This window comes from Ammospiza nelsoni, chromosome 3 (assembly GCF_027579445.1).
Source record: "Ammospiza nelsoni isolate bAmmNel1 chromosome 3, bAmmNel1.pri, whole genome shotgun sequence".
NCBI classification, from domain to species: Eukaryota; Metazoa; Chordata; class Aves; order Passeriformes; family Passerellidae; genus Ammospiza; species Ammospiza nelsoni.
Genome location: NC_080635.1, coordinates 57,430,795 through 57,458,669, shown reverse-complemented (window position 1 = coordinate 57,458,669; position 27,875 = coordinate 57,430,795). Strand labels below are relative to the sequence as shown.

At 42.9% G+C, this 27,875-nt stretch overlaps 1 protein-coding gene across 1 annotated transcript; it reads right to left on the bottom strand.

Annotated features, from left to right (window-relative positions):
- Positions 1-5,608: 5,608 nt before the first annotated feature.
- LRP11 (LDL receptor related protein 11) lies at positions 5,609-24,101 on the bottom strand. The gene is made up of 7 exons (XM_059467667.1): positions 23,399-24,101; positions 18,420-18,583; positions 15,800-15,941; positions 13,621-13,746; positions 12,693-12,902; positions 7,474-7,575; positions 5,609-7,205 (listed from the first exon to the last, which is right to left on the bottom strand). Exons 1-7 carry the CDS (start codon positions 24,099-24,101, stop codon positions 7,051-7,053), a joined length of 1,602 nt encoding a protein of 533 aa, XP_059323650.1. The 3' UTR covers positions 5,609-7,050.
- Positions 24,102-27,875: the final 3,774 nt, after the last annotated feature.

Genomic DNA, 27,875 nt, shown 5'->3' with positions numbered 1-27,875 from the left:
TCTAGGTGTCTGCCTGATTTTGTGGTTGGTTTTGTTGTTTTTTAACCTTGAACAGGATTTTACATATCCAAAAGAAAACATGTATAAAAATACTGGTTTGCTAACTGACCAGAACTGTGTGTCCATTTTCAGTCAATTAATGTATTGCATCACTTACAAAGCCTGTTAATACTACCTGGAATGTAAGTGGGGTTTTTGGTGTCTGTTTGGAATTTCTGAAACACACATCTCTGTGTTTTGGTGAACAGGCTCTGTGCACAGTTCTGTCTGCTATCCATAGCTGAATCCAGCCACCTTGGAGAGTGTGATTTGCCACTTGGAAGGATTAAAGCTTTCCCTCTTTATAAGAGGTGCAGTCATGTTTCACTGGGCTGTTACTGTCACCTCTAAGTCAGAACAGCTTGGGAGAACGGATTGAACTCTGAGTTGCTTATCCGGTTGTGTCTGGGATCCAGACAGTAGAAGACTTAGAAAGCCAATACCTCTGTCTTGAAAACCCACCAGGAGTTGTGGGCTCTCCACAGAGGAGTTTGATGTGCTGTAGGGATGCTTTCTGTTTATGTAGCAGGAATGACCTGTGTACTTTTTCTGTTCAGACTGGTCAGCTGGCTTGAGGCCACAGAGCCCACAACATGACTTTTTCTGGAGGGAAACCAGCACACAGCATGTGTGCACCAGCGCTGCTGATGAAGCCACCTGGATGATTCCTGAAATGTTTTGTAGTCATCGAGTTTGAAATGGGCAATAATGCCTGGAGCCAGGGGGGCTCTGCGTGGTAGGCTCTGGAGCTTGCAGCTGGCAGCAGTTCTTTCCACATATGCAGTGTTTTTGTGACAGGATTCAAGCTCCAGGATTTTTGAGTGTGGAGAGACTGTGTAATTAACCCATCAGCACAAAGAAGTAAAGTAAAATACTCAGACGAAAATTCTGAACTAGTACTCTCTGCCAGGAAGAAGGGTGTTAACCCATTCTTACAGTAGCAGTGTTTTCTTCCTTCTACTCATTAATATGCCCAAGGTTTTGCTGCTTTTGATTAAAATGCAGTTCAGAGAAAGAAGACATGAGACAATTCCTTCTGAACTTTGACACAAAAAGATGAGTAACACAAACCATGCTCATGATTTGTAACTTTGGTTCTATTCAGCTGATTTTAAACATACTAGGATGCAGTTCAAAAGATTAATAGTTACCTTTATGGAACCTTGATCCCTGTCCCAAGCAATGTGGAAGAGGTATTCTGCTGAAGTGAATGAGGGGTGGTCCTGGTTCAGAAAAAAGGCAGATGGTGAGGTCACACATGCCCATTGTGCAGAACCAAACAAAAAAATTAATAGGGGAAGTGTTGCCTCACAGATGGCACAGGGAGACGCAGGAGATGATGAGGTCTGAAATTGGTCTTTTGCATTTCAGGATGTTCAGACTTCATAGATCAGGAAGAGTAAGTGAGAGTTTAAGTACTGTGGTATACAATAGATGGCTTCAAGCATGGGGTTTAAGTTAGTTTTGTGGGCTCATACGTTTTGCCTTTGTTGAATCTATTTGAGTTTTGTCCATCTGATTTTAACTGTGAAAGGTTGTGAACTGCAGACCAGTTGTGGTAAGTCACAGACACTCTTAAGGTATTATAACTCCCCTTTGCCTTTCCTGTAAATAACACACGCTTGTGTGCTCAGACCCCCCAGCTGGCAAGGTTTGGGGTTCCATGCCTCAGCCCGGTCTGAGGAAATAAGCATGGACTAAAACCTGGCCTTATGTTGGCAGAGGTGATGTAAACTTCCCTCTACCTGGCCTATTTACCTCCCACACTTCATCCTTGACAAACAGGGCTGCTTTCTGTTCCAGGTAGTCGTTTTTTACACAGCACAAATTCATGCTGCAGCTGATTCACTCTGAATTTTCCTATGAAAGGCTTATCCGGTTGTTCTCTCATGCTCTTGGCAGGGTGTTAATGAGATGCTCAGCAGGATGTGCTCAGAAACTAGAATTGTATTTCTTTAAATTATGAATTGAGTGGACATAGCTATTGCTAAAATATGTATGGAGGAGATCCAGCTGCCCATTGAGAATTGCCTGAAAGCTTCAGAAGGAGAAATGAAGCAAAACTTTTTTAGCAACAAGAGACTATTTTCATAAAGACTGTTGTTGGAGTTACTCTGAAATCTCACTTTGATTCTCTAAGGTTTCTTTTAGTCCAGCCATTTTCATCATATGCTTCTGAGCAACTCACCTGGTAGACACTCTTGAGAACATTCCCTAATGCTTCTGAGAAGCTGAAGTCCTTTTCTCAGCCATGGTTGGGCTTATGTTTGCATTTTATGTGTTTGTACTATTAACAAGCCACATGTCTTGTTTATTATGCTCTGCCAAATCCTTTTTCAGCTATAATGTAGAAGTGGCATCAGATAAATCAGTAACTTTTATTGCAGGTGCCTTATGGACTAGGAGGACACTCTTGAACACCTCTGGTTAGGAAAATGGGTGATTCAGAGCATCTGCCAAGGCTACTGCTCTGATCAGAGCTCTAGAAAAGCTCCTCTCCTCTGGATATAGAGGCAGTCTCAGGACAGTTATCTCTTGGGCACGGAATTAGCCTTCAGGGATGCTTTCCCTATGGGTCCAGTCTTCCACTAGGCTGCCTGCTTTCAAGTGCTGTACAGTCCTGCACTCCTCCAAGTTCCCTGTTCTCTCTGTATCTGTGTTGTCCAGGCATTTCATTTGAATGTAGAAATCTTAAATTCATCTCTTTAATGCATTAGGACCTGCTAGTTTTAAGAGCTATATTAAAATGTCTTGCTCTGCCCTCTTTAGAACAGGATTATACATTTCTGTTGGCCAATTAAGTGGCAACTCTCAGTTGTTCACTGAACCTTTCTGCCGTGTCTGGTTTCTGCAAGCTTGCTCAAAATACATTTTTCACTGATTTATGAGTGGTTCAGAACTGTCAGCCAGGAGTCTTATAACTGCAAAAATTAAAATTTTAGCAGGTGTATTTAAAAACTTGCTTCTGAAGTGTGCTGATCCAGTTGTTCTAGATTTCTCTTTGTGTTTCAAGACTACAGTGCAGAGTGCAGCTCACTTTTTCATTTATTTTAAGTAACTATTATTTGAAAAATATAGAGCAGAGTTACTTATACACAATTTTTCCCCCTTTAAATATTCCTTGTTTACAGCATGTTTCCCTGTCACTCAGCTGAGACCAATTGTGTCATGGGCTCTTTTTCATATTAATTACTCTGTGTTTATTGCCTCTGTCTGGTCTTTATGCCCATCAGCACTCTCTGAATCTTCTATAGGCTTTTAGCTTTTGCCATTAGAAACTGAAAAATCCCAATTCCTGATGCACATGAAAACAGCCAGCACAGACCTCAGTGATGCATGACTGTGGATTCTGTTAGGGCTTACTAGAAAGGCTCTCCCTTTGTTTTGGGGTGGCGTGTTTGTGTTGCTATTGGTTCATGCCTCTGGCTGGCTCTGTGCAGTTTGGGATTGAAACTCTTATCCTTTATCTAGGATTTGAAAAGCAAATGGAGCATCACACTGACCTATTTCAGCCTTTTTGTTTTGCAAATGTGCTCTTGGATCTGCCCCTGCTATTATCCTAGTGCTATGGAATGATTACAGCGAGATGTTCAGGCTAGCATCCCCTGCAAAAGTGGGCAGCAAGCACCCCATATTATGGAAAAAAAACCCTTACTTCTAAAAATGGATCAAAGCTAGGTAAGTTTTGTATTGTTTGCTATTCTGAAGTAATTTGTATGCTTAAGCTGTCTGAAGGGCAAAACAGTTTAAAAAAATTAGTCTAAGTGAAATAAGAATCTTGATCAGCATTAAAATACACTGACAAAATAAATTTTAATGACCTCTCCTAATACACAGAGGAGCAACTTCCACAGGGCTATGCAGTCAGGGTAGTCAATATTCTCTACTTACCTAAGATACTGACAAGAATAGGTGGAATAATCATATTCACAGATATGTGGATAGACAAACATCAGTGTTTAGGACAGAAGAAACAGATCTGACAGACTTCAAATAGTGACGACTTTCACACAGTGTGTCTCACGTCTTCTACAGGATAAACACTCATAGGTCCCTTTTGACACAGAATATTCTGTGATTGTGTAAATCTCCCCAGCTCTGGGGTCTGCATGAGAGGCCACGAATGCAGTTTTAGTAAAGCAGCCACGAAGTGGAAGCACTGCCTGCTCTGAGCACTCCTTTGACATCAGAGGGAGAGCCCCAACCTTGGGAGTGGCTGGGGAGGGGCTACGGAATTGGTGTCAGCAGGAGGCAGTGACTGCGAGCTGTCTGGGGAGAAGGGGAAAAACATCCTGAGTAGGTTGACAGTATTTTCTGCTAGTCCCAGGTGTGCTCTAGCTCAATAGTTCAGTATGACTTACTTAAAATGAAATAACATGAAAGCCATTAAATGCAAGCACATGGTATCGAGACCAGTGTGTGTTTTAATTGCAGGAGCTGCCAAGCCAATCTGTTACTTTGCCAACTTTGTCTTGCTCACCATCCAACTGACAATGCCCCCAGGCTCTCTGGTATGGTGAAAACTATTTTATTTCACTCCAGCCGTGGAGTTTGCTGTCACCTGGGAAGTAACAGGCCTTAAGCTGGAGGCCCGGAGGGCAGCAATTGTCACCATCTCCCGTCCCAGAAAAAAAGTGAAGACTGGCCACTCTAGGGCAGCACCAGCCAGACTCCAGACTCCTGTACCTTGCTTGCTGTCTGCTGCTTTCTGCTTGCAGGAGTTCATTCTCAGCTGTCATATGCAAAATCCACGAAGGTTTATTCACTAGCAGCAGCACAGAAACAAAGCCTGCTGTTGGGGAGAGTGACTGGAAAGCTGAGCAGCCTCTTGCACCATGGCTGCACTGGCTGGCTTGTGCTTTGTGCCAGATCTTGCTGTTGTCCTGCCCGGCAGAACAAAACCAAACCTTTTGTTCTGCTGCTGGCTGTGTGCCAGGGTAATGGATTTTGGTAATAGGAGCATGGTGGGCACAGGGAGAAAAGACCACTTTTCTTCTGCTTTGGTAAGGTGGTGAAGGACATTTAGGTATTTAATTAAAACCCAATGCAAATTTCTATAATGGAAAATAGGACCCCAACCAAATGGGCAGTGAGTCTTCCCTAGAAGGCTGTATTTAAAATGTGGCCTTTTGGGTCTTGTGCTATTTGCCATGTCTTCTGGGGGCTGGGATGGAAGAGAGACTGTACTCCAAACCGGAAAAGGGCAGCATCCTCAGATGCTCTCCTGGCCCCGCTGTAACACTGAACTACAAACAACCAGACTTTGCCTCATGTGGCAGGAGCAAGGAGCACTGGCAACCAGATTCCCTGAGTGGCTGGCACAGCCAGCTCTGCAACCACTGTCCTGCTCAGCTCAAGCACTGCTCGAGAGACAGGTCACACAGGCAGATGCCCTTCCTTCTCTGGCTCCCTGAAACAAGTACCTCAACAACTTCCCCCACCATACACATTCCAGCTTCTTGTAAGGCTGTTTCACAGAAAGGAGAAAGAAATTCTGTCTGGTCTCATGATGCAGTCTTGTAGCACAGAATTTAGCTGGCAATGGAAACGAAAGACAATGCAATAAATATAAGAATAGAATCGGTTTATTAGAGCTATTTTACATAAAGTAATCAAGAACAAATTACTTGAGGAACTATTTGTATACCATGGCAATATTCTTGCTGACTCAAAGTTACTGAAGTACAAAAGACAACATACAAAACAATGCATGCCTCATTTGACTCTGGTTTTATTGAGACCCATGAGGAATGTGACGTCCTTGGGACAGCCAAACAAGACAGACAGCACAGTGTGTGTGTATATATATGTATATATAACATGTACTGTACACATTTTACTGGTAACACATCTGCAGTTCACTCACACATATCAATTACTTGCTCTAATTCTATGAGAATTTTTCTGGGGTGAGGGCAGATCACTGAAGCTTTCAAGCTTTGCAGGGAGCTATGGGATAACCAGCAGGAATCCTACATTCCATCATCTTGGGTAGAAACTGCTGTGTGCTGTTCTCGCACTGTGTGAGGGTGGTGGGCTGCATGTGGAAAAGGCTGAACAAGCCCTGAGCTCCAGGGAGAGACATTGCTCTAGGATTGTACATGGAATCACAGAGGGGTTTGGGTTTGAAAGGACCTTAAAGATCATTTAGCTCCAAGCCCCCTGCCAGGGCAGGGACACCTTCCACTAGACCAGGTTGCTCAGGGCTCCATCCAGCCTGGCCTTGAACATTGCCAGTGATGGGGCACCCACAGCTTCTTCAGGCAGCAGTACACGACTGCGGTTGAGCACTGGGAAGTCCAAGCTCATCCACTGAGGAGCTGCATTTTTTCATTTCAGCATTTAGCAAGCATGGCTGGCTGCTAGCAGCACAGAGATTTAAACCAAGTGGAAATAACAGGCTTTCTTCCTTAAATCCCAATTTTCTTTGCAAAAGCTGGTGCCTGGATAGCCACTGCTTTTAATTAACAAAGCAAGACACATTCTTTAATGAAAATACTCCCAGTGCATCAGGTGGAAAGAACACAACTGGTCTCTGCAGGACGGTGAAGGATCCGGCTGGCTGGAGCATCCGGGTCCCCACAGTGGTGGCAGCACTGAGAAGAGCAGGATGGCACAGGCTTCCCCCCACTCCTTGGCCAACACAGCCGGGCTGTGGAGCCTTGGCTGCCCCAGTGCACGGGCCCTGGGGTGCACTCAGCCCTGGCTGAGACCCCATCTGCTGTGGGGAGGGCATGGGCACCCCACATCCAGTTTGTGGTCTCCCCACCTTTCAATGTCTTCTGCACATCAATCAACTAGAGCTACTCTCCAGAGCCTGAACGTTTCTTATTTTCTGAGCAACATCATCTACCCGCTTTTTATATTATCACCAAAGGGGAAGAGTATGTTCTTCATCTCATAGGCTTCTTCTACACTTGAAAATAAACTAAGGATTTTGGTCCTTTTATAGAGGCAGAGATTCATGGACACAGGAGAAAGGGGAGAGAACAACTGACCCAAATCCAGGTTTTAGAGATACATCCCATTGATGAGGTAATCGGACTCTTCAGATGTAATGGGTCGGGCTTTTTTGAGCTTCTGTTTCACTAAGCGCAGTCTGCAAGCAACCATAAGCAGCAGCAAAGCAGTGATTGCCAAGCCTAAGGCTAAGGGTAACACAGCACCTACAATGAGGTCAAGAGAAATCACATTTTATTTAACACAGTGAGACACTGGTAGAGAAAACCTGAAATTTTTCTTTAAAAATGCAGCTAGTCTACCACTTAGATGTTAGTGATTGGAACATACTATGAAACTAAACTGCAAGATCATGTTAGGGACAGTTCAGAATATGTAAGTACATTATTCAATTCTTGACCACTTTATCTGTATCTATACCACCTGACTGAAAAACTGATGTAATTCAAAATTAATTCACAGGGTTGGTCTTACCTGTTTCTGGGACTGGGCGACCGCCTCCAAGCTGATCTCTCTTTGGCATCATTATGCCATCCCCATTTTTATCATCTGTTCTTTTCCCTGAGGAACTGTTATCTGCACAAAATCAAGCAAGATAAAGAAATACTGCAGTTCAGCAACTAGGAAATCTTATCCACAGGATACTAGTATTAAATAATGTGAAGTGCTTAAACTTATGGGAAAAAAACAAACAAAAGAACAGTTTGAGAACTTCTGACTTCAACTGTATGACTTGAATTTTTGAAATAATGTGAAACTGAAGCTAAAATTTAAATTCAATTTTACATCCCAAACCACAGTGCATCTCAACTAAAAGCAAGGACACTTTGACTGTGCTGTGATACATTTGCTGGCAGCCTTGAGAACTGTTACAGAGCTAGCAGAAACACACTATGCTGCAAAATCTGTAGAATATGGATGTGAAATGTTGTAATTGCAATTACATGTAGTGGTGGGTGCTAAGGAAGTGTTCAAGTCAATTAGCTAGGAACATGCACTGTGTGTAAGTCCCACCCACCAGCACCAGCTCTGAAGAGCTGCAGAAGGTGTCCCTGGCAGTGGCAGCAGCAGATGCACATGACTGCTAATTAAAGCCTAAATTGGTTCATTGGTACTGTCAGGAAAGTCCATGCTAATGCTCCCACTCCAAGGCAGAAGGCAGCCTCCCAGGCTGTGGCTTTACTGCCCTGCTATTTTGGCTGGGGTGCATAAACACTGACTTGATCCACAGGGAATGCTGCAGAAAAAGCCACGGCCCTCTCCTTGCTGGGCTCCTGATGTTGTCCTGGCATGTGAAGTGGGCTTGGAAAAATCCTAACAGTGAATGTACTGGCCTTAAAATACCCAAATGGTGTCAGAGATGCACAGGACCACCTGAGTGTTAACTGACACCAAAACCAGCAGCTGTTTTTCCTGAATTAAACTAAATGAGTATTTGTCTTTATTTTGGAAATACCCAGAAGACATCAGCTCTTTTTAAGAGCTGCTCCAGCCTGCATCTAAATGCCTGTTTTAGAAAATTGTTTCCCTGCCATTTAAATAAAGGGAATATTTAAGTCAACTGCTTGTAAAGAAATTTGGCAAATAAGGAGAAAAGTTTAGTGGGAAATTTTTGGAAGGGTAGAAGAATTGAATCCTTTCAATAAAGCGTGCAGGACTTGTGCTGTTTTGCTAGGCCTTGTGGCTGTTCTTACATGACTGGAGAGACTATCAATGCTGCTCAATATGTTATCTGTTATCTCTAGAACACAAAGAGCAATTTCCCCAAAGAAGTTTAGGAGCCTGGCATAAAGCATTTTACAAGGCTTTAATGTGGTTTTCACTTCCTCTTGATTTTCTAGTCTACTCTGAGGAAATTGCCACTTACAGCCCTTTCCAATTACCCTAAATTACAGAGCTAGGCTACGGCTACTGCTGTGGGTGCCTCTGCAGTAAAAACATGACTAAGGCTTGGGCACTCAGTCAAATGTTGTAATGCCAGCCTCAAACAGCACTGCACGGGCAGCCTGGGACAGACAGAGGCCCTGTGCCAGGGGAATGCAAAGCTGTTATGGTGATTTATACACTTGGCTTGGCTGTGCTGGGGAGTGCAAAATCTTCAGGCTGCTCACGGATTCAACCCATCCGCACGACTGTGTTTGCTACTGGCCACTGCTGCTAAGAAACCAGCCCCCTGCTCACTCCAGAGTGCTGTGCTGCTACTGAATGTTTTCTATATTCATCTGCAAGATCAGGACTGCCAGAATATGCAGCTAGGCTTGAGAACTCCCCTGGAGAAGGACACTGGGGCTATTTGGAGGCAGCCATGCAGAAATGCTGCGCTGGCCTTTGCAGGAGATGCAGTCTGGGTAACTTTACTGCCATGGAAACATGACTGCAGAGAGAGAAAAGACTCTTTCATTGATGTCAAATGCCTTTTCCTCCATCCACTCTGGACTTATGAAAGAAAATGTTTGGCTTTTCAGCTTGGGCAAAAGTAGACCATGGGTCTGTTGCAGAAGACTCAGTGCCCTGAGTGCCTGAGGGGGTTATCCCAAAGTCAGACTTGGTGTTCCCCTGGACTTGCCCTGCTGTAGAGGAATCCCACTGAAAAGGCAGGAGTGCAAAAAAAGGTTTATCCATTGTAAACAACCAATGATTTTTGGGTTTTGTATTGGTTGGTTGTGGGTTTTTTTCACTTTACTTTGAATAGATCCCCTGTTAGGTCAGGCAGAAGTTTTAAACAGTCCTTAACTTGGACTAGCATATTTTCACACTTCAGTGTAAATCCTTAAAAAGCTTGAATCAAGTCAGAGTTAAGCATGAAGGGCCACTGTAAGGAAGGTTAAAAGAAATTTGGAACAGACAATCTATTAAAAGAAAATGGGTTCTAGAAGGAATTTCCCTTAAGTATCACCCTCATAAGTAGAAAGCTCCTATATCTGCTACCAGGAACTATCTCACAGTCCAAAACATTACAACTTAGTCCAGCTCCTTTGGAGAAAAGGACAAAAGATAAATTTGCTGTCTCTAGTAGGTAAAACCTTCACTTTGCCTGCAGTCACCTAATTTAAGAGCATCACGTTTTCCTTTCCATGGATTCTATTTCCATGATGATCTGAAACTGTCAGCTGAGAATTAAGAAAAATGTGGCCCCGAATGGAGCACTTGCAAGTGAAAAGCCAGAACCTGTAAAGCCATATCCTCATATATGTATCTTAAGTAGACAGCTTTTCACCACAGTGACATTAAAACCACTAAAGCTTATTTTCAAAATTTATGTAAAATAGTGTCTAAGAAGCCAGGATGTTTGCAATGTCAGCTCCAGGCCAACAGGAACATGATTGCCTCAGTGCAACAAAGACCTTTACAGTGATTCAGAGGCAGAGGTTCTACCTTGGCACCAGCAGCAGGAGACAATCCCTCCCAGAACAGGATTTGGATTTCTGCCAGTGGAATTGCTGAACTTTTGAGGCTGCTGGTATGATTTCTGCTAAGCATTGCTTACCTCTTCTCAAAAATGCATCTCGCATTACTGCCCTCCTGGACACATTTCCAGATGAGCTTTATGGAGCTGCTCCAGTATTTCTGTGCCTCTCATTTTTGTATCACATAATTATTAGATTTGGTCTGTAACCTCCCTGAGATGGCAGTGGGGGAGGGAAGTCTAATTAATGGATCTGGGTGGATTTTAAGGAATAGGTTAGATGCCTGTCTTTCCAACTTCATAAAGGCTGTGGTGCTTCCCAGTGGGGCAGGACTTGAGCCTCTCTGGACCTCTGTGAATCATTAATGCACAGCATGGGACTCTATGAAGTTTCAGTGTCTGCAGGAGAATACAGCAGCTCAGAGCAGGGTTTGGCAGAGCAGTTTTTGGCAGTTTCTGCCTTTCAGACCCATCTAGCACCTCTTCATGTCTCACCCCATGCACCCTAACTGGAATTGATCCGTAGACGATTTTAAACCTCCCTGAGCTGTTTGATGCTTTTTGTGGTTAGAAGTATTGGGCTCCTGGTCAGTAAAGACTGGATCCTTTTATTACACAGGGAAATAATTAAGAATCTAATATTAAATTTTGACTGAGCCCTGTCAAAAAAAAAATTAAACCCACAAGAATTAAAACAGCTTGAAATCTTGCTTGTTGAAAATTAGAGGATTACAACAGGTACTGGTTGTACACTAATCACTGAAGCTCCATCACACTTCTTTATTTACTAAGCATCTTCTTCTTTGCTTGTGTACTGCTGTGCAAAAGGCTACCTTTAGAGCAAAACTGGTGCAAGCAAATTACTGTGCAATGGGTAAACATAGAAAATGATTATGCAAAAATGCTTCTGCATTGTACTTCCCTTGATTATCAATTGCTGAAGGCGGTGACCTCAGTTCTGGTTTTATGCCTGGATTCACAAGCCAAATGATTTTTGAGACCTACTTAGCAGCTGACTTCCCACTGGAGCCTGCAAATCCCTTTGGAAGTTTGATGTTCAGTTAGGGTGGCCCCATATCAGGTGTCACTCAAGACTATGTGAGTGAGAAGGGTTTGAAGCAGACTTCAGAATTTTAGTCAGCAGTGAGGAGTCATCTAGAGGTCATCTATATTGCCAGAAAAGGGGAAAACATTTGGGACAGGATTTTGCTGTCAGTCCCCACCCCACAAATTCACTGAGGCCATCAAATTCTTGACAGCATTGTTTTCACTTCCTTTGCCGAGTGTTCACAGAGTGTTCCCTTTGTGGAGTTTTCACTCCTCCTGCACTCCACAGATGAAGTACAAGTACCCTGAAGGGAACACCCAGGTGCCAGCCAGGGCAGTGCCCTTTTCCAGAGCCGACAGCAGAGGGCACTGAGCACTGCTCTGTTGCAGCTGGAAAACAAAGCTGTGTCTTGGGGCACATGAATCACTCTAAACTATAAAGAAATAAAAGTGGGGGTTTGTATAGATTCGAGGCTCTGTGCACACAGTTTTGCTTTCATATAATTGCCATTTCAGATACTTTTAATTCATCAGCATGAACCTTAAAAGACACATCAATTTCATTGCAGCTTCTGAAGGTTTACCAAGGCCGGGGCTGGGGCTGTGCCTGTAACATCACACAGTGACTCACTACAGGCTTGCAGCCATTGTGCAGAACAATACTGAGGACCTGTACACGTGCACCTCAGGTAGCTTGTTACCAAAGCCTGAGAATTTTCTACAATGATGAAAGACTGATCCTGCCCTGGAGACAGAGTTTAGAAACAAAAAAGCCCATAAATAGTAAAGATATTAGTTCAGGGAAAAAAAAAAAAAAAAAAAAGAGAGGGAGAAATAATACTTAGCACCAGGCGAAAAGCAATTACTCCCACCAAAGCTGAACAGTACTTTATTATGTGCTCCTGAAGTACTCCCCTAGAGAATACATCAGCCTACACAGCTGAACCTGTGGCAGAATATTTGTTTAGTTCACTGCACATTTTGTTCCTTAGACTTATTTTGTATTATTTCTCTAGCATTCCTACATTTCAACTTTCTTTTTGCACCTAGTATAAAACAAACTTAACAATAATAAATCAAAACCTACTTAGAACTTCATTATTACAGGTTTCTTTTTTATTTATTTGTATTTGATTTTTTTTTCCTTTTAGCTAGACACCAAAAGACAAATTAAATTTAAGGTGCAAGACACTTCCTTTCTTTAAGGAGGAGGGTTTATTGAAACAGATTCAATTCTTACCGGGCACAAATCCACTGATTTGTTTCTTTGGTCCCTGAGAAAGCGATTGGTTAGACATGTCTGCATCCACTGAGAGAAGTGGTTGATTTCTGGCAGTGGCTTTCAGGGTGTTCACTGCAGAGTTTTCCTCTGTGTTTTCAGTCAGTCCTGCAGTCCTTTGCTGGGTAGCGCCAAGAGCTGCATGTGTCACCGTCTTCCGACCCGAGCTTACTGTTAACAGAAACAAAAATTTTTGTACAATATACAAAAAAAACGTTTGTACAACAAGGGAATGGAAGTGTTCTTAAGGAAGACTGTCCAAGATGGGCCTTGAGGCAGAGTGAACAACTTCCTCAGGTTCACAGATATGATGAAATGTGAGTCACAGATACCTAACACTCGCTTGCAAGAGTACACTCACGACCCCTACAGTGAAATCCAGCAACTAAAATACTATGAAAGAGTGGTTAGCCATTGTGCCCATTCACCCTCTGGTGGGTTTGGCTCACTTAGCTGAGCCTGGATGACTAACAAAAGCAAACAGCATGATGGTGAATCAATTGGTTCCCATGTGTGTCCACAGTGTTTTTCAGATTCTTGCAAGGTGTCGAACAGCACAGTGAAGGGTACCTCTGAGACACCTTTTCACACAGAGACCACAGTTCTTGTCTCCAGAATCATCACACAAGTGCAAAGCCGATCTTTTAACTGATGAACACAAAACCTGTCACTTAGGGACCTTTGACAGTTTTAATATGCTTTGAATAAAATTTCTGAGCACCTGAGTATGCAAATATTAAAGCTTCCCATGTGCTAATTCCAATGAAAGACTGGGAGCAAACTGCTTGCTCACAGGGAGAGAGGCCCCAGAAGTGGCAGTTCCCCTTTGGTCACTGAGGCTGTGGTTACTCTCACAGTCTGCTGTGCCACTGTGGCCTGGCACACTTACGGTTCTGGCAGAAAGTCTCGTCTGATCCATCAGGACACTGCCTCACACCATCGCACGCAAACGTGATGTCAATGCAGCAGCCATCATCACAGATGAACTGGTAGCGAGAGCAAACCCCAACACAGGCTGTTGAGAAACAATTCCCAAATTACCAAAAGAGAAATCCAAGGAGTAAATACTGAGTCAGTGACTAAACTCTGCAGCATGGAGGAAAAAGCAAAACCACGCTATATCAAGAAGCACCATGAACAAGGCACAAAGTCCAGACTCAGCTGTGTGACATCGTATTGACTCAGAAGCAAATACAGGCAATAGCTGTTCCTGGCACCTTCATCACTAGCCTGGTAATCTGTTAGTTACAGGAATACTCAACCTGGAGCCTGTTGCACCTTACACCTTGTGCAGCACCCTTACAGTGCTTTGAATTCTGCTGGCCTAAGCTGAAAGGAGATCTTCCTAGGCTTAAAGGATGCAGAACCAGTCCTGAAAATGAATAAATGAAATCTCTGCGGCTGTAACTGCATCCCTCCGACACATAATTCCTACTACATATCCATTCAACACCAATACATTGCTTTATATGCACACATTTGGGCCATATGGGATCTTATGGCATATTTTTTGCAACGTAATTAAAATACTCAAAGAATGCTCATCATTTATTGACATCAGCATCCAGTGACTTCAATACAGCACAGACCAAAATAGGACTAGGTCACATTCTCACAAATTACTTTCACCAGAAAGAACTGACTGCTGCCTGCTTTAACATTTAGATTCCCCTGGAAATGGACAATACATCCATCCCTGGATGTCCCATTTTGCGTACTCAAAGCTTTCCTGAAACCCATTCTGATTCTGTAACTATCAATTGTTTACATCTGTGCTTGTCTTTCCAAAAGCAGCGCAGTTCATCACTTTGTAAAGCACTATCAAGTTCAGTGCTTGATTAGTGTTGTAAGAGCAAATCAATTTGCATAAGGGAGCACAGCCTTTGGTTGTTATCCTGCTGTGTACCAAACCATGCACCAGGCTAAGGGAACGATGCCAGGAATGCAGACAACTGTTTAAAACCCCTAAAATCTGAAAATGCATCTCCTGAACTTCAGCACTAGTAATAGCACTGATCTTGCAGGTATTAAGGCATCAAGAACTGGTCTGGCTACAGCAGTAGCACTTGAATTGCTAATGTAGCTGGGGAATTAGAAAAATAAAGAAGACAGCAAATCCCCTATGTGGTCCATACAAAAGATACCCCAGATACCCACAGCAGCAAATAAACAAAGCAGCAAACCTCTCTGGCTGCTTTAGCTGAATTAAATATTAATGAACACAACTCTATCATCCATTACTGGAACACAGGCATTATTAAGCAGATTTTTTCTTAATAACAGCTTATTGCCACAGGGATTACCCTCTCACATAGAGATATTGTGCTGAGGCAGAGCAAGATTTTCACTGGTTCTGCTAAACATGGCGATAATGCTATTTAACTTTGTGCCAGAGCAGCAGATCTGCACTAGCAACTTATTAATTACAATGTAATTAGAAGTTATTACATTTAAGAGCAGGACTGACAGCCACTGAAATATAACTTACTTTCTACCTTTTATGCTTTTCACATGTTTCTGAAGCTCAGAGTTCAGAAATGATGGGTCAGTTCCAGTTTCAGCTTCCCCAGTAGCCTAAGGCTTCAATAACAACCATCAGAAAGAAAAACTTAAATGCATTAAAACAAAAAACCATATCAACTTTCAGACTACATATGCAGGTTATTGCTATTCTTAGTCTGCCTCAAACATACTATTAAGTAATTTCAACTGGGTCTTCCCTATAGCACAAGCCCTGTCACGATGCCAAAACCATCTGACTGTTACAATGCACATGATGCCTGTGTCAATATTTCACTCTTCCAATCCTGAATGCTTATTAGCAGTAGAGGGATAAATACTCAGCACCTGAAAGTATTATTGCTCTAACAGGCAAGTGATGCTTGCTTGTTTCCTCACTTTGAAAGAGAGATTCAAAGCTGAAAGATATGTCATTATGTAATGAGCAAGGGCAAATAAAACACTGAAAATGGAGAATAACATTTTTACCTTTACAAGACACTTGCTCTGCTCTGAGTACCATACCCTGGGTGTCACAGAGGAGGAAACAGCCCCAGCCATTTTCTCACCTGCCGCAGAATGAACCATGGGCAGGATGGTCACAGAGACGTTGTCAGAGCTCCGCTGACCTGCAGTGTCTGTCACGGTTAGCTGGAAAATGTACCCTCCTTCCTGAATGTGGGACAGTTTCAGTGTTCCTGGCTGTGGCACCTGAGTAAAAAACCATATTGGCACAATGGATCCACCCATGACCTTCCAGGAATAAGATTAAATACTTCCTGCAGTCTAGTCAGCCTATTCAAGCATGTATTTCAGCATGTAACATTTCATCTATTTCTTTTTTTTTTTGCATCCATTTGTAAAAAAACCCACAATGTTCAGTTTATGTTGTCATGATCTACTCAGTTACCTGGAGCAGTGAATCTCAACACACAAATGGAGAACAAATGGTCACGTACATTTAAATCATTTTTTGAGTAATTAGAAATGTAATTTTAGAGGATAGACATTAAAATATTGGCCTTTTGCTCTTTATCAAGTTAGTCTGTAGACAATATAACCTGGATCCACAGAAATAAATTTTCTTGCCTGAAAGAGAACAAGAATTTTTGATTAATATGGCCAGAGTCCTAGACCTTCTATTATATAGACCTTCCAAATGTGCATTGATAAACACATTTTTTCCTCTCAATGAGGAAATTTCCTACCTGAAATTTCTTTCCTTTTCTATTTACATGAATGCACTCAGTTCTGATCAGACTGTTGAGTACCTCCTGATGGAGTGTATGACCCCTTACAGTTCCATTCTTTAATGCATTAAAGAAATTATTATGCTCTAAAAACCACCTGCTGTTGTTCACTGTGACTGTTTGGAGAGCAAATGTGGTATTTAAAACTCATGAGCCACGGAGCCCAAGTCTCTTCCCAGTGCAGAGACAGAAATGCCACCGACTTCTGAATAAGAAGTCCTCCACTCCTCCTGGTGGCCTCTGTGCTTTCTTTTTTATTCTCATGCTGCCTTGAAGAATGCTGGCCTGTATCTGCTTACACAGAAACTTTGGCTCAAAATAGATAATCAGCATAAAAAAAAAAACAACCAAACCCAACCCATTACGGTCCCCAAGTGTCCAGGAGCTGTGCAGCTACAGAGTAGGGGTAGCAATCAGAGAAGCAAATTACCTAAAAAAGCAATAATCAGTCACAACATGAGAAAAAAAAAAAGGCTTCCTTCTACAATATGATACAATCTCTTTATAGCAGTCCTTTCTCCTCTTCTGCCTTCTATTTATTCTTTGCTACATAAAAGCAATCAACAGCTGCCTTTTATCTTATTTAAACACACTCCCATCTCCCTTGTAGCTATGGATTCATACATTATTCTCAAAGAATAAATGACACAAAATCCAGTAACTTCAGGGCAGTAACCAAAGCACTAAAGACATCAACTGAAGAATGCATGAAAAAAAATCACAGCTATTAATTCAAGTCTAAAATTTAAATTATCATGGTTAATCACTAGGGTACATATCTGTAGGAGAAATCCCTGCTCATTTGAACACAATGGAAAAGTATTTATTTAAGCATAAATGTGTGTCAAATTCATTTTCTGTTAACAAATACAAAAAAGCCACCAAGGTTAATGTGAATTTTACAGCTTTGAATGGATATATGACTTGTCTGTATTTTATAAAGTCACTTTGAGTAATATTAAAAATATAAACTTTAAATGTTTTTATTAAATTCTAATTTTTGTTTTACTCTATGTCACTATATCACAGATTAGTTTTAAAAGTATTTAATTGCTCTTTAAAGAAAATAACGCTGCAATGGGTCCAATAAACAAGTTTTTGATAATAAAGATGATATCTAGCAACTAGTCTTAAAGTTTCATTTTGCTTCACACTCTCTCACCTCTACATATCCTTCCTGCTCTAGGTGGAGTTCCCAGCGTGTCCTGGATGTTGTGGGCTGTGAAGAGACTATGAGTAGAGTCTGTGGACTTGAAACATTTATTCTTTCTTTTTCTGCTGATCCTACAGCACTCACAAAAAAGACTAAACTGAAGAACTGCTCTCTTCATGGGTAATTTGAAATCCAAGTGCAGTAGAAAATGTATGGATAAAATATTTCATAAGGTTTTCATCATGCTTCTTTGTAGCTTCTCCATAAGCACAGACAGCAGACTGTTGGTGAAAATCCCTTATTATTTTTAGTAACTGAATTACTGAGGGGTCTCTGACTGGGGTGACAGAAGCTGAAGTGCAGCAAGCACAAATATAGCAGAGCTCAAATCCAGTGGAATATTATTATCTACTTGTTTGCTGCTGGCTGTCCCATGCCATCCAGGAAAGGGATTAACTGCGTAAGCCACTAGAAATAATCACTGGAACTACCCAGGGACACAGTGTAGTCTCCCTCACTGGAGGTCTTCAGGATGGGATTGGACAGATAAAATAATCTCATTGAGGCTCCTTGTCCCACAAACAGTTGGACCAGATGATCTTTTGAGGTCCCTTCCAACCTGGGCTGCTCTACATTTCTGCGAAATAAATGTTCAGGTAGTAAAGATATCCTAATTTTGGTGCCTGGCAGACAGATTCCAATATATTTAATACTTTTAGCTGTACATTTAAAACTTGAACACACCAATCTGGAAGAAAGTGGCCACAAGGGGGGCTGCAGATGTACCTGCATTTCAACTGCTGAGTCGCCCTGCAGCAGCGTCCACTCGTAGTGCACAATTCCATGGTCATCGGAGCTCTCCCGGCCATCCAAAAGCACCCAGTCCACAGGTGACTGCAGCACAATGTCCTGGCCAGCCTGACACTGTGGGGGCTCATCAAATTCTTCTTCTTCAGCAAAAAAGAGAAGATCAGTAATTTATGAGGGGAGGCTGAGTATTATTTATATAAAGCACCGTTCTTTCTTGGTTAAGGTATTGTTTCACCTCTGTGCAACTTCCTGAAAGAGGAATATGTTCGTTAGTGCACATTTTGTTGAGCAAAGTAATATCTGCTTCTATTTTAGTTAATTTCCTATGATGTCTTCAGGAATTAACATCATAAGCATATGGCATAGAAAACCTCTCTAGGTACCTGGATGTTTCAGAAATACAACAAACAGGATTATTAGCATCAGTATATACTTTTTTAATCTGAACTAAGGAAAATAGGTTTAAATATGACTTACATACAGATGGCAGTTACAGCACCTTTTTTATACCTTTTATTGCACTCTGCTTAATTCAATAGGCTTCTAGTCCCTATTTATAATACATCATTATAGGAATGAAAGACTGATTTAGCATAAGGGGGCACCCTGATGAAGCACTGCACATGATGATTAAAATTCATCAGACACCACCAATTTTAAGTGCCTCATTTAAGACACCACAAGCTCGATTTTCAGAATATTTAGGATTGTCAGAGTATTTATTTATTCTGTTTTGCTATATTCAAAGTACAATCTTTATTGATTAAAACTGTGAGAACTAAGTACTTTTGCCAATCAGACCACAAGATTTTGGGTTAGACTAACAAAGTCGAACCCAAAGATTGTATCTTTCTACAGTTCCCTACTCAAGTGTCATTCCTTCTCTGGGTACCCTGAAGTGCCAGGGTGTCCTCTGCTCTTCAACCTCTGCAAAGAATACCCTGTAAAGGACACTGATGTTATGCTCAGAAGAGCAGTTACTGAAATCAAGGTTGTAACTGCACTCCATGTGGGCAGAGCTGCACAAGGAAAGGTGCTTTCCCATCACTGTGGGGAATCTTCCTTGCACGTGCTCTTCAACAGAATATGCTTGAAACCTTGGAGCTCATGGGAGCAGTGGGACAACTGTTTATCTCTGACTAAACAGCAAAATTCTTATTTCTTAGTTTTTTCACCAGTAGGTCAGACATAGAAAATTTCAAGGTAAATGTCTAAAGTTAGGAAAACATACAATAACTACTTTCTATAATAACAGAAAGTATGAAACACTTCTTACTCATCCAATGACAAAGGCAGCTTTGTCTAATTTGTATACACTCACCTCTCAAAATGAACTTTGTTATAAAAAAACCATCCAGGTGCAAAAAAACCCCCAAAACTCATTGTTAATAAAACCTCAAAATAAACCCCAAAAAAACCATCATTATGGTGCCAGGGCAACTTTTATTTGATATAAATGAGTTACGTACAGTCTTCACACAGTTACTTAGTTTACAAATAACTGTGGAAAAGAAACTGACCTAGGGCACAAACAGCACAGCCCAGTCCCCTGCTTCTACCTTGGAAAGGGGTTTCATGTCACTTGTCTGGTTTAAATGACTTGGTCAATGCCCTGTAGGGGCAGAGACAAGCCCCACTTCCCCTAAGCAATAAGGATACTCTCTTCCTGCACTAACTTTATACTCCAGCAGCATGAGTTGCATTGAGTCAGTCACAGAAGTTCATGCCCTCTGTTAAAGATGAGTGAGGGACCACACAAACCTCTGGTCCCAAAGGATGGAGGCACCACCCTTGGCTTGTAACCTCCATCATCTTCAGAAAGGTAAATCAATGGCAGAAAGGAAAATTTGGCCTGATAGAGACATTTGGCATGGGAGGAGACAGCCTATTGAGCTGAAGATTCTTTTGCCACAGCAAAGTTTTAAGCAATGGAATACATGATCCTTAGTGACACACCTCCAAATCTGGGGAATAAGAAGGCAGCATAAAAAACCAAGGAGACAAACTCACTGGAGGCATACTCCAAGGAGGCACTTGCAACCACCACTCATGGGAATAAAACACTATCAGCCACAAGGCAGCAGAAAAATCATCTCCTTACTTCTGCTTTCAACTTGCATGTAAGTTGAATGTAAATAAGCAGTATGGAACTGAAATACCAGGTCAACCCTCTGAGATGCTGGAGCTGGCTGCTTTCTAGAAAAAGGGGTGAAACACTTTTTTCTTAGGGAGCCAATACAATAGGCTTTTTTTTTCATTCCTGCTTTTTATTTATTCTGCTCCCTCCATCCTTTATACAGACTAGTCCTGCCAATAATGAAGTTTCAAACTAATTTTCTGAATGAAGGTTTTGTTATAAAAGGTTATTTCACTGACAGCTCCTGAATGTGTTTGGTATTAGTTTACCTTGATATTGAATCCTCCCATTGCTCACCACTAGTGATCTTAGGGATCACTGTATCCCAATGCACAGAAATATTTTGGAATTATGAGGGCACCACATCTGTGGGTAAACGTTGGTTTGGTATTATCAGAAAGAAAACACTGGAAGACTCAAGAAAAAAGTACTCTGAAAGAAAAGAAAAAAAAAAAGGAGCAGCAAAAAAATGCTATCCCCTCATGGAAAAAAAATCTTGAAATGAAAAGTTCTTTCCTAAATGTTTTTAAACTCATTCATGGAGTGACAGAAGGGAAAAAAGATGTGCCTTCATCATCCTGTTGTCCACATTGTTTTTCAATGTAATTCAAGAATGCTCCGGTAACAAAACACTAGAGCAAAATAATTCAATCTTAATTTTATCTCTTCTGGTCTATGTCACATCTGACAGATGTTTAAGTAAAAGTTCATGCTCTTTTGTGGCTTTGTTTCAGCTCCAGTGTAATTGCATTAAGAAATCATAATCCCCTGTTTCCAATACCACCATCACCCACAAGGCAGACTTTTAAATAAAACCAACAGGACACAGAGCAATTTGCAGAGAAGGAACTGAAATTGCCTTGCAAGTCCAGTGATGATAGTCAGAAAAGCTGCCAAAAAGCCAAAGCATTTAAGAACTCCAGAATTCAAGAACTCAAGGAATTCAAGAAATTTAAGATTTCTAGTTGACAGAGCATCATTTGAACAATATACTATTTATATTCTGCCATAACTGCACCCTAAATTAGTTCCTAATAGGTTTTAACAGAATTAAGGCAGTTCAAAATGAAGCCTAATTATGTGTGACTTTGATGTAAAATCTCATCTTAAGCCTTATATCATGCAACTGCATACAGGCTTATGAAATACAACTACCACAAAGCTGCTACATAAATAATACTGTCGAATAATACTCCTCCTATGGAAAATGTTAAAATCATACCTTGGGTTTTTCTGGTACCTTAAGCTTGCCTCATCTCTATTGCTAAGGGATCCTTCCTTGCAGCTCTCTAATCTACCTGCCCGTCCATGCACTTTGCAAAAAATATTTAGGAATCATAATGCCTCTACAAATCAAGCCCTGGCTCTCTCGTATTTCCAGGGGATTCAGGTTGACATTTTCATGAAACGTGCAGGTCTAAATGGACCTCAAGCCTGATGTCTCCCCTCCCAAGAGAGCAGTAACAGCAGGCACATCTGGGCACTGTTCTCACCCACACCAACACCAGGTCTTCCTCCTGTTGCATGCAGTGACTAATTTACTTCAGATGAGATCTATCACTGAGTAAGATGCAGATGACATTTGGGAAAGTACTGTCCACAGAGATAATGAAATTAAGTCAAAATTAGTTAGGGAGAGACTGTTTAACAACAGGAGGTGGGGGAAGGCAAAGAAATTCTTTGAATCGGGTGCTAGGAAACAGACTCCAAATTTAGAAATCCAGATTTCTTTTCATCTACAGCTGCTTGCTCTGGATAATATTGCTCTTAAATATGCTTCAGAGTTGAACTAACAGCTGCTTTTGATGTGGCCTAGTTTCCAGTGCTTGTCAAGAACGTCCATGCTGTGTCTGGACTACTGGTGAGGTATCCTTGTCTTCTTCAGTCTAGCTCTTGAGTTCTTAAGCATGAAAAATCTTGATTGAAATGAGTAAGAAGCTGTCATAGGCAATGACATTTGGATAGCACCCCCAAGAACAGCATGTGCTTGCTCTCAGGCTATGTCCCAGGTCATGGCATAGCTGGGAAAAAAGGCACTTCATGCTTTTGAAGGTGTCCAATATGCAGAGTTCCCGGGGAGCTGGGACTTCTCTGGTTCCCCAGGGAGTGTGGGGCCAGGGAACATGCCCATCCCACTGCCTGGCTCCCAGCCACCGGCTGGCTGGCACAATGCCCCGCCAAGGGCTCTGCGGAGGCAGAGATGTTCAGGGATGGGTTTCCCCAAGCCCAAACACCCCCAAAGCCCTCACAGGTCAGAAGGGACCACAGTGGGTCATTTGATCCAACCTCCCAGCTCAAGCAGGGTTGTCCTAGAGCACATGGCACAGGATTGTGTCCAGAAGGCTCTTGAGTATCTCCGGTGACGGAGACTCCACACTCGCTCTGGGCAACCTGTTCCAGTGCGTGCCTACCCGCACAGTAAAGTTGTTCTTCCTCATGTGCAGTGGGGTCTTCCTGTGCATCGGTTTCAGCCCGCTGCCTCTTGTCCTATTGCTGGGCACCACAAGGAGAGCCTGGAGGCATCCTATTGAGCCCCCTCCCTTAAGGTATTTATACACGTTGGTAAGGTTCCCTCGGGCACGGCCGGGCCGCCTCTCCCGGCCCAGGGAACCCCTCCGAACGGCATGGCACGGCGCAGCCCGGCTCTCCTCGCCCCGTCCTCCCACCGGCAGCGCCCCACCGCCCGGGAGCGGCTTCCCGGCGCCGGGGCAGCCTCACGGACGGCGCCCGCTCCCCGCGGGCGGCTCCGCGGCCCTGCCGCCCCCGCGCCGAGCGCCGCCATCTCCCCGCCGCCGTTCCCGCCGCGCAAGCCGCTTACCCGTGGGCGGCGGGGCGACACCGTCGGTCCGGCGGCTGTAGGAGCTGTAGCCGCGGTGCGGGGCGAAGCGGCAGACGGGCCGGCCGCGGTGCGTGCAGTTGAAGAGGTAGCAGCCCGGCTCGGCCGCCGTGCCCCGCGGGCGGGCGGGCCCCTGCACCACGGCCAGCGTGCAGCGCGGCTCGGCGCAGCAGGCGTCCAGGCACTGCCGCCAGCCCGACACGGCGCCGGGCGCCCGCAGGAAGGTGGCGCCGGCCGCGATGGAGTCCTTGGTGCGGATGATGGAGTCGGGCCTGGCCGAGAAGCCGCCGCTTCCGCCGCACCGCTCCCCGCCGCCCCCTCCGCCGCCCGCTGTCGCCGGCGGTCCCGGCTCCTCCTGCTGCAGCTGCCGGCGGAACTCCTCCAGCAGCGTCTCCACGCCCGAGATCTGCGAGCGCAGGTCGGCCAGCGGCGCCGCGCAGCGCCCGCCCGGCAGCACGGCCCGCCCGCCCAGCGCCGCCAGCAGCACCAGCACCAGCAGCGCCGCCATGGCCCCGGGCGGCGGCGGGAGCGGCGGGAGCGGCTCCCCCCGGGGCACCCCCAGCGAGCGCGGCGCGGGGAGGCGCCGGCCCCGCCCGGCTGCACCAGGCGGAGCGGCCGCGCTCAGCACCCGCCGCCCCGAACAGCTCCGGCGGGCCCCGCCCCGGGACCGCCCCCAGAGCGGCATTACTTCAGCAGCCGCAGCGATAGGAGAAGGAGCCAGGGGATTAAACTGTAAGAGGGGAAATTTAAGATGTATGTTAGAAAGAAATTCTTTACTGTGAGGGAGGTGAGGCGCTGGAGCAGGTTGCCCAGAGAAGCTGTGAATGCCCCATTCCTGAAAGTGCTCAAGGCCAGATTGGATAAAGCCTTGCACAATCTAGTCTAGTTGAAGGTGTCCCTACCCATGGCAGGGGGATTGGGATTTGATGACCTTTAGGGTCCCTTCCATTCTCTGGAAGCCCTTCACATTCTGTGATTCGACGGTTCTATGACTCCCCACGGGGAGATGACACGTGCAAATAATCAGGGTTGGGTAGGGGTCACTTAAACTGCTGGTGGTTCTGTGAACCTGAGGAAAAAAAAACGAAATTGCAGAAGACTCCATCCCAGGCATGGCATTTCTGTTCAGAAATTACAAAAAAAGAAAGCCAGTAGTCAAAAACATAATGTGCAAAGCTGGGACCTCCTGACCTGCGAAAAAAATCCAAGATAGGATCTTAACCACATAAAACAATGGTGAAGAACTCCCCATGCAAGTTTTTGAAGTCTTTGCTAAATGAGTTTCAGAGAAATATGTGCAATTAAATTAATCAGTTTTACATCTGTCACTACAACATCTGTTTTATCATGAAAATATTGCTGATTCTGTAACACAAATTAATAACTATTATCCCTGAAAATCAGCAATCCTTCAAAACAGCTGCTGTGTTATTTTTTATCAGATGCATGGAGCCTCAAAGTGCTAGAATGGCACATTGAGACCTGTCTACGAGCACTGAAAAACATAAGCCTGCCTGTAAATGTAGAGAGGTGGTGATGGATTTTGAGCTGTGTACTAAGGGATGCTGTAACAGGTCAAGTGATAGCTCTGTGTTTTCATTTTCATTTGGGTCATTCTTCCAAGCATCTTCAAGCAGACTTCTTTTATTTAATTACTGGGAAAAGCTTAATAGCTGCATCAAAAATATCATTATGTCAGGATGCTTAGAATAAGTAGCAAAAAAAGACATATTAGGAATGGTTTTAAGACATCTTTGTACTCCTTCATATTTTTGGCTTGTTTTAGTCCATGTTCCCAGCATAACTCAGAATTGCCTCCAAAACAAATCCACTTTAATATTCTGCTACCATGGAGCCTTGGGTGTTGCCCAGGAAATTGACACGCAGCTTGTAGTTTGGATTATGATTTCTCTTTCTCCTCTCCCAAACCACAGAACTGTAGTTCAGTGATTCATTGAAGCATGTTGGCCTGTCAGCAGTGCAACTGTTGAAGATTTATTTTTTCTGGCTATGTGCTCTATGGGTTTTCTAAATTTCTATAAACTATATTTTTGACGCTTTCAATTTCCCATCAATTTTAGTCAAAACTGATCAATACATTCAAAGATTACAGGAAGATGGAGGAGCTAGACAGTCAGATGATATAATCCTCATTTGCTTTGAAAATCAGGCCAAAATGCCACAGTTTTATTTTTAGGAATATTTTGGAGAGGTGATCAATCTATTCATAACAGAGGTACTGACTGTGATGCACTGATTTCCTAGAGATGACACCGGTTTGCTGCTGCTCTGCTGTTGTACCCTCTGACAGTACTTTAGCTTCTGGAATATAAAACAAAATAAAGCTCACACCAGCATGGTGCACATTGAAGGAGTATTTGGTGGAGGCAGAGGAAAAAAATGCACCAAGTCATCCCTTCTCAGAATCATCCAATATTTGAAATATTTGAGCAGAAGGTCCCTGCTCTGGATTAGCAGCTTTGGCTAGTGGGCGCCCATTTACAGGGCACAGAGGGTCGGTCACTCATCCCACTATCCTTGTTGCATCCAGTTTTATCAGATAGTTGATCCCTGGTTGTCAGAGGTGGTGACACTGAAGTAGCAGGTTCTTGCAGAAAACAGAAAAATGTTCACTTTCTAACACTTCATAGTGAGGAAGCTGTGATTGGAAGTCTCTCCAAGGAGAGCAGACTCTTGTTCAAGCAGGTGAGCATTTGAAAGATAAATAAGGATTTGGGAGGTCACAGTCCTGTTGTCTTCCTGTAGTGTCACATTTACCAGTTTGAAAGTTAGTAGGATCCTTATTCTAAGTTAATAGATTCTAGGATAAGGATGGCATGCTTACATTTTTCCATGGAAGTGTTGACACCACTGTCTGATTAGCTTCTTGAGCAAGAATTTCTAAGTGCAGCAGATTTTTTTGTTTGTATTGATGCTGGAAGAGAACTTGTTTTGTTGCCCAGTTTTCTTGGCTCAGAATGTGTATGTTGTTTCCTGGGCCTTGTGAGAAAGATGGCATTTGTAGTCATGCTGAGCTTTTTTCAGAAGGTGGCAGCAGCTTATTACTTATATAAAACAGATTGCTGCTAAACATCAATGTCTGCCTAAGGGAAATCACAGATTCATAACTACTTATACTTAATTTTGCATTTCTTTACTGGATCATTGTTGTGAGTACCTCAGCTTTTCTTTGGGTTTTGGAGTTGCAGATCAAAACTAATAGTTAGCTTATAGTAACATGAAAAATATTTTATTCTTGCCTCTCATCAAGTTGAATTTTTGTGATGGCTAATTTTCATGCAGAGGGCCTTAGAAATTCATAAAGATATTTGTCAGGTTTTACCTTTTTTCTTGTTCCTTTTCAAAGGATTCAGGCATGTACCAGAGTTTATTGTCCAAAATGTCCACTTCATCAGGCATGGGACAGCTGAAAAGACTGCTAGATTTCTTTTCCAAAAGTGGAGATTAGACTACACATATATTCTTTACATCCAAACAATACCTGGCAAAGTAATACAGGATTTGAGAATTAATGAATATTCATGTTTCCAACCATCTGTTGATTAGTTTCAATCTCTATTCATATTCAAAATTCATAAAATAGCTGAAACTATGGGAATAGAGTCTGAGTGCATCTGCTTTTCTCTTCCTTTAGTTGATTTTTTCCAAAATAACAGGAATTTTAAAAGTGGGGGACAGAAAGGCAATGGAGTAGGATGAAAAGAAATGGTATATGTAGAAAGGGAGCAGGAAGAAAAGGCAAAGTTATATCTAGGCTTCCTCATCTGAAGTGCTTTCCTATGGAGTCGTGATTTTTTTTTTTGGTTGTTGCTGTTTGGGGTTTTTTTGGTTGGAATATGTGCTCAGAAAAAGAAAAATAAACATATCTTCCTTTCCATTTGATGTCTTCCAGACGCTCTGCAAGCAGTAAACACGTAATGCAAATGTTATCTGCAGAGAAGGTGTTGTCGGCATGATGTTATCATTAGACACATTTTCTTTGCTCCAGTTTGCTTGTGAGAATCTGTCGAGTAAACACCCGTGATAGATACAAATCAGCTCAGATGCTGGAGTGGACTGCTGATTGACAGCTAAGTTTGAGCAATTTGCCCACGAATGAATTGAAGTGATAACCTTTTCTTTGCAGCTTGACAATTCAGGTTTCTGGCTGTGAGAGTAAGAGGTGTTCTGCATAAATAACAGAAGATAGAGTTTTAAATGTTAGAGTGGAGGCAGAGGAATTAACTCAGGTATTTAACTCAGGTTTTTTGTTTTGTCTTTTTATAATATTTCACATCCCTCTCGAGCAAAATTGTGTAATGCTGTGGTACCAGTGCTATGAAAACATCAGGAGGAATAATTTTTCAAATTCCAGATTGAAAAATGTAAATGTGATCCTGAAGATGCTTTATATAATATTGATTTTATGAGCAGCCCATTATGATGCATATTATAAAGG

Excerpts from the sequence above, each read along its gene's own strand:
- LRP11 (XM_059467667.1), bottom strand. The coding sequence starts at position 24,101 with ATGCCGCTCTGGGGGCGGTCCCGGGGCGGGGCCCGCCGGAGCTGTTCG. Across the intron at positions 12,903-13,620 it reads CGAGACTTTCTGCCAGAACC|TAAGCTCGGGTCGGAAGACG; the intron begins GTAAGTGTGCCA and ends TTCTGTTAACAG. Across the intron at positions 7,576-12,692 it reads AATCAGTGGATTTGTGCCCG|ATAACAGTTCCTCAGGGAAA; the intron begins GTAAGAATTGAA and ends GATTTTGTGCAG.